The sequence below is a fragment of the Ranitomeya imitator genome, chromosome 1, assembly GCF_032444005.1.
Source record: "Ranitomeya imitator isolate aRanImi1 chromosome 1, aRanImi1.pri, whole genome shotgun sequence".
Classification (NCBI taxonomy): Eukaryota; Metazoa; Chordata; class Amphibia; order Anura; family Dendrobatidae; genus Ranitomeya; species Ranitomeya imitator.
This window is the reverse complement of record NC_091282.1, coordinates 293219197-293224205: the sequence shown is the minus strand read 5'-3', so window position 1 is coordinate 293224205 and position 5009 is coordinate 293219197. Positions and strand designations below refer to the sequence as shown.

The following is a 5009-nucleotide window of genomic DNA, read 5'->3' as shown; positions in this document are numbered from 1 at the left end:
AGGCTTCAAATCCATATGTTACCACAGAAAATACCAGACTATTTACGAGTTGTGTCTTCGTCGCCAGTCAAATGTCCCTCGATTGAAGACCTTATCCAGTGACTTCATAAGTCAGTGGCTTGTCCAAATACTTCATTTTGCAGTATCTGGTGCAAAAAGACATCAACACATACCAGAAAACTAAAACAAGAAGTTACTTAAAAAACCCAGAAATAATGAATTGGCCAGTTGTCTTTTTTATTTTTACTCCGCACACAGGTGTTTTCATGGAAAAAAAAATGTTTTAGTCTTTATATGCACAGCTCTAAAGCAGAATGCAAATCTGGAAATACAAATAAATTAGGGAAATGACAGCACCATTCCAGATAGGTGGGCGGAAGTGCCATCATTTCAGTTCCAGGAGTCTTCCTGCTGCGGTTTATCTCGGTCCAGAGGGACATGCCAATCTACAGGCGGTCGCTTTCTGATCGTCCACACTGGGTTGTTATTCAGTCTCTCTTTTTGCCTTGCCGTCTCACTCTGTACTAGAGCTTCCTAGAGAAGAACATGTAAACTTCTGATTAGAGTACATTTAGTATGGCAGAACCCTCTACATATATGTCTTATGCAAAACTGGCCTTAGATATTTAACATCCTTAAAGCATTCTCTTCTAACATCACACCTGGAGAGACACTGTGCCAAGGTGCCTTTCTAACGTCTGGCAGGCATTGTGCACGTGTCCATTGTCATTAATAGTTCGAATTCTGATAGTGTCATTAATGTCCAAGAAAGGTAAAGAATCCAGCTGACAACTTACAAATTTTATTTATTCCATTAAAAAAAGAGAAAAAATACTGATGTGAACGCCATCCATAAAAAACAACCCTTTTTGAATGCTACAACGTTCTTAGTCCTGTAGATTTCAAAACGCGTTTTTTTTTATTTACGCCATGCAGTGGACTGCTTTCGGGGCTTCCCCGCTGACTAATTTTGGAAAGGGTGAGCTTGATCCTTTCATTTGAATTAACAGTACATGCATGATACCTGCCAGGTGCCACAATGTTCCCTCACTAACTGCATGGTGGGCCGCAGCAGAAGAGAGAATTTGGATGTAGGTGCAAATATTTTAAATGACAGAGGTAAATTGCTGCTGTTTATCTCCAGGAGTAACAGAATCCGACAAGTAAAGATGGAAAACATTGAATTCTTATTTTCCGTAACATTAATTGTTAGTAGACCTTCTGCCAGGGCATTAGTTCCTGTAAGTCTGTGTTCACACTCCGGTCCCTGACCTGTCATACAAAAATACATGGTAAGGACAATGATCTAGGACCACCTAACTATAAGGCAGGTCAAAAATTACAATGGATATCAAATAGTTATAAATTTTATTTATTTTTTCAAAGTTATTTTGTGGGCGTTTTTCTCAAATGTATTTATTTTTTATGCATTAAGCATAATTCGACTCCTGTTGTAAATATGGAGTGACTTCTTAGCGGAAAACCCCTAAAGAAAGGACACCTCACTTCTTTTAAATATTTGCTATTTTTGGAAACCTTAAGCTAATAAAAAATGATCAAAAGACTGAACGTATGAAAAGTGTGTCATTTTTTGACAGAAAATTAGAGGTAGAATATTGCAAGTGTTATTTTTTAGCAATTTTTCAGGGTTTTTTTTTTTGTTTTTTTTTTTTGAGCGTACCTGCTCTGAAAAACTAAAAGCTCTGTGTGCACATAACCTTATAGTGGTGGATGAATAACTGCAATGGCCGACCCAGATCTCTATTTCAGGAAGTGTTACCTTGGCTGCTTGACTCCTCTTCTTCTCCCATTCCCTACAGGCCGTGTAGTCCGCTTTCCACTGCTGGCAGGCTGATTTTCCACCATGGGTGTAGTAGTAGTGGAAACGGTTCTTCAGGCTCTTGCAGTACTTCCATTCATCCCAATAGTCATCGCAGTCTCGGGGAGGCTTAGAGGAAGATACAATGATATGGTCACTGCTGTCACCATCACCTCCCTCCATTTATATGAACGCTCCACTATAGAAACCCTTTAGAACAGGGGTCTCAAACTCGGCAGAGTAAATGGGCCGAACATAAAAAACAATTTAAGCTGGCGGGCCGCATTCCTTTCAAATTTAATACAGTACACGTAGTATATAGCACAACCCACGCAGTATATAGCACAGCCACGTAGTATATAACACAGCTCATGTAGTATATAACACTGCCCACGTAGTGTATATAACACAGCCACGTAGTATATAACAGCCCACGCAGTATATAGCACAGCCCACGTAGTATATAGCACAGCCCACGCAGTATATAGCACAGCCCACGCAGTATATAGCACAGCCCACGCAGTATATAGCACAGCCCACGCAGTATATAGCACAGCCCACGCAGTATATAGCACAGCCCACGCAGTATATAGCACAGCCCACGCAGTATATAGCACAGCCCACGCAGTATATAGCACAGCCCACGCAGTATATAGCACAGCCCACGCAGTATATAGCACAGCCCACGCAGTATATAGCACAGCCCACGCAGTATATAGCACAGCCCACGCAGTATATAGCACAGCCCACGTAGTATATAGCACAGCCCACGTAGTATATATCACAGCCCACGTAGTATATATCACAGCCCACGTAGTATATATCACAGCCCACGTAGTATATATCACAGCCCACGTAGTATATATCACAGCCCACGTAGTGTATATCACAGCCCACGTAGTATATATCACAGCCCACGTAGTATATAACACAGCCCACGTAGTATATAACACAGCCCACGTAGTATATATCACAGCCCACGTAGTATATATCACAGCCCACGTAGTATATAACTGCCCACGTAGTATATACACAGCCCACGTAGTATATAACACAGCCCACGTAGTATATAACACAGCCCACGTAGTATACAACAGCCCACATAGTATACAACAGCCCACATAGTATACAACAGCCCACGTAGTATACAACAGCCCACGTAGTATACAACACAGCCCACGTAGTATACAACACAGCCCACGTAGTATACAACACAGCCCACGTAGTATACAACACAGCCCACGTAGTATACAACACAGCCCACGTAGTATACAACACAGCCCACGTAGTATACAACACAGCCCACGTAGTATATATATCACAGCCCACGTAGTATATATATCACAGCCCATGTAGTATATAACAGCCCACGTAGTATATATCACAGCCCATGTAGTATATATCACAGCCCATGTAGTATATATCACAGCCCACGTAGTATATAACAGCCCATGTAGTATATATCACAGCCCACGTAGTATATATCACAGCCCATGTAGTATATATCACAGCCTATGTAGTATATAACAGCCCACGTAGTATATATCACAGCCCACGTAGTATATATCACAGCCCATGTAGTATATATCACAGCCCACGTAGTATATATCACAGCCCATGTAGTATATATCACAGCCTATGTAGTATATAACAGCCCACGTAGTATATATCACAGCCCACGTAGTATATAACAGCCCACGTAGTATATATCACAGCCCATGTAGTATATATCACAGCCCACGTAGTATATATCACAGCCCATGTAGTATATAACACAGGCCACGTCGTATATAACAGCCAATACCTTGTCCTCCCAGCCAGGCTCTGCATCTCCCCGCAATGCTTTGCTCCAGCCTAGTGCACGCTAGAAGAGAGGAGGCGGCACAGTGTTCTGGGAGTTTCGCAGCTGCCCACAATGCATGACGCGTCACCATGGATACGCAGAGTGACTTCTGACCGTCACAGGTGCTGCACACCTTCCTAATTGGCGACACGCGGCTTCATTATCCATGGCGACGCGTCATGCATTGTGGGCAGCTGCGAACCGCTCTGTGCCGCCGCCTCCTCTCTTCTAGCGTGCACCGCGGGCCGCAGATGCCTGCCTCCGGGGGCCGCGTGTTTGAGACCCCTGCTTTAGAAGACACGTGGATTACTAATCTGCAGACGTTTTCTAGGTGCAGACGGCACCAACATCTCCCTCCGCATCCATGTAATAGCCGTGATGGGCAGAAGTCAATGTCTCACATGGAAAGCGCCATGGAATAAATGGCAATATAATAATAATGTCGCCTCCTTCCATAGATGCAATATCAATGGAGGCCTGACACAGACAGGACTTCTAGTCTACAGGAAAGTGTGTCATGTTTCCTATGGTGTTCTATGTGTGTGCTGTACATTAGGGGCTGCCGCCATCACCATGTGCCTACTTCATACAGGACATTAGCTCTGTGTCTGTCACCACACTCACCCTCCAGGTGTCAGCCATGGTACGACTACTGGGGTAAAGGACCTTTCATGATGTAATGACCATGTGATCAGTCACATGACTGGGAGGAGACAGACTCTGTGGGATTGTTTCTTGCTTCTAGTGCTTGTGTGCAGACAGTATCCATTCCACAGGAGGAGACTTGTGCTACATTGTCTCTCTCTGCTGGAGAAGTGCTAATATATATATATATATTTATATATTATTAAGTATGAGGACTCCTCCACTTTACATCTGACATCCATTCTAAGGCTGTGTGCACACGTTCAGGAAAGTTTGCAGAATTTTCCTGAGCAAAATCGGACTACTTTTGCAGGAAATCAGCTCGTTTTTTTTGTGGATTTTTCCGGAGGTTCCCAATGCAATAATATAGCGGCAAATCCACGAAAAATCCACAAAATCCACAAAATTAATGAACATGCTGTTTTTTTTTCCACGATGTGTTTTTTCGCAGAAAAAAACGCAGCATGGGCGCAAAAATTGCGGAATGCGTTAAATTGATGGGATGCTTAATGTAAGCTTTTTAAAGCGTTTTTGCAGTGGAAAACCGCCAAAAAAGTGACAAAAATGCAAAAAATCAGCAACATGTGCACATAGCCTAAATCCATAGGCATTAAATAGAGGTGTTTTTTTTTGCAGATATAGCAGCTATCACTCGACTGAGAAGACTTTCTATAAGATTTTGGAGATGTCTGTAGGAAGTTT

At 42.8% G+C, this 5009-nt stretch overlaps 1 protein-coding gene across 1 annotated transcript; it reads right to left on the bottom strand.

Annotated features, from left to right (window-relative positions):
* Positions 1–216: 216 nt before the first annotated feature.
* Positions 217–4359, bottom strand: C1H22orf39 (chromosome 1 C22orf39 homolog). The gene is made up of 3 exons (XM_069756526.1): positions 4287–4359; positions 1781–1948; positions 217–534 (listed from the first exon to the last, which is right to left on the bottom strand). The coding sequence occupies exons 1-3, from the start codon at positions 4302–4304 to the stop codon at positions 391–393; spliced, it is 330 nt and encodes a 109-aa protein (XP_069612627.1). The 5' UTR covers positions 4305–4359; the 3' UTR covers positions 217–390.
* Positions 4360–5009: the final 650 nt, after the last annotated feature.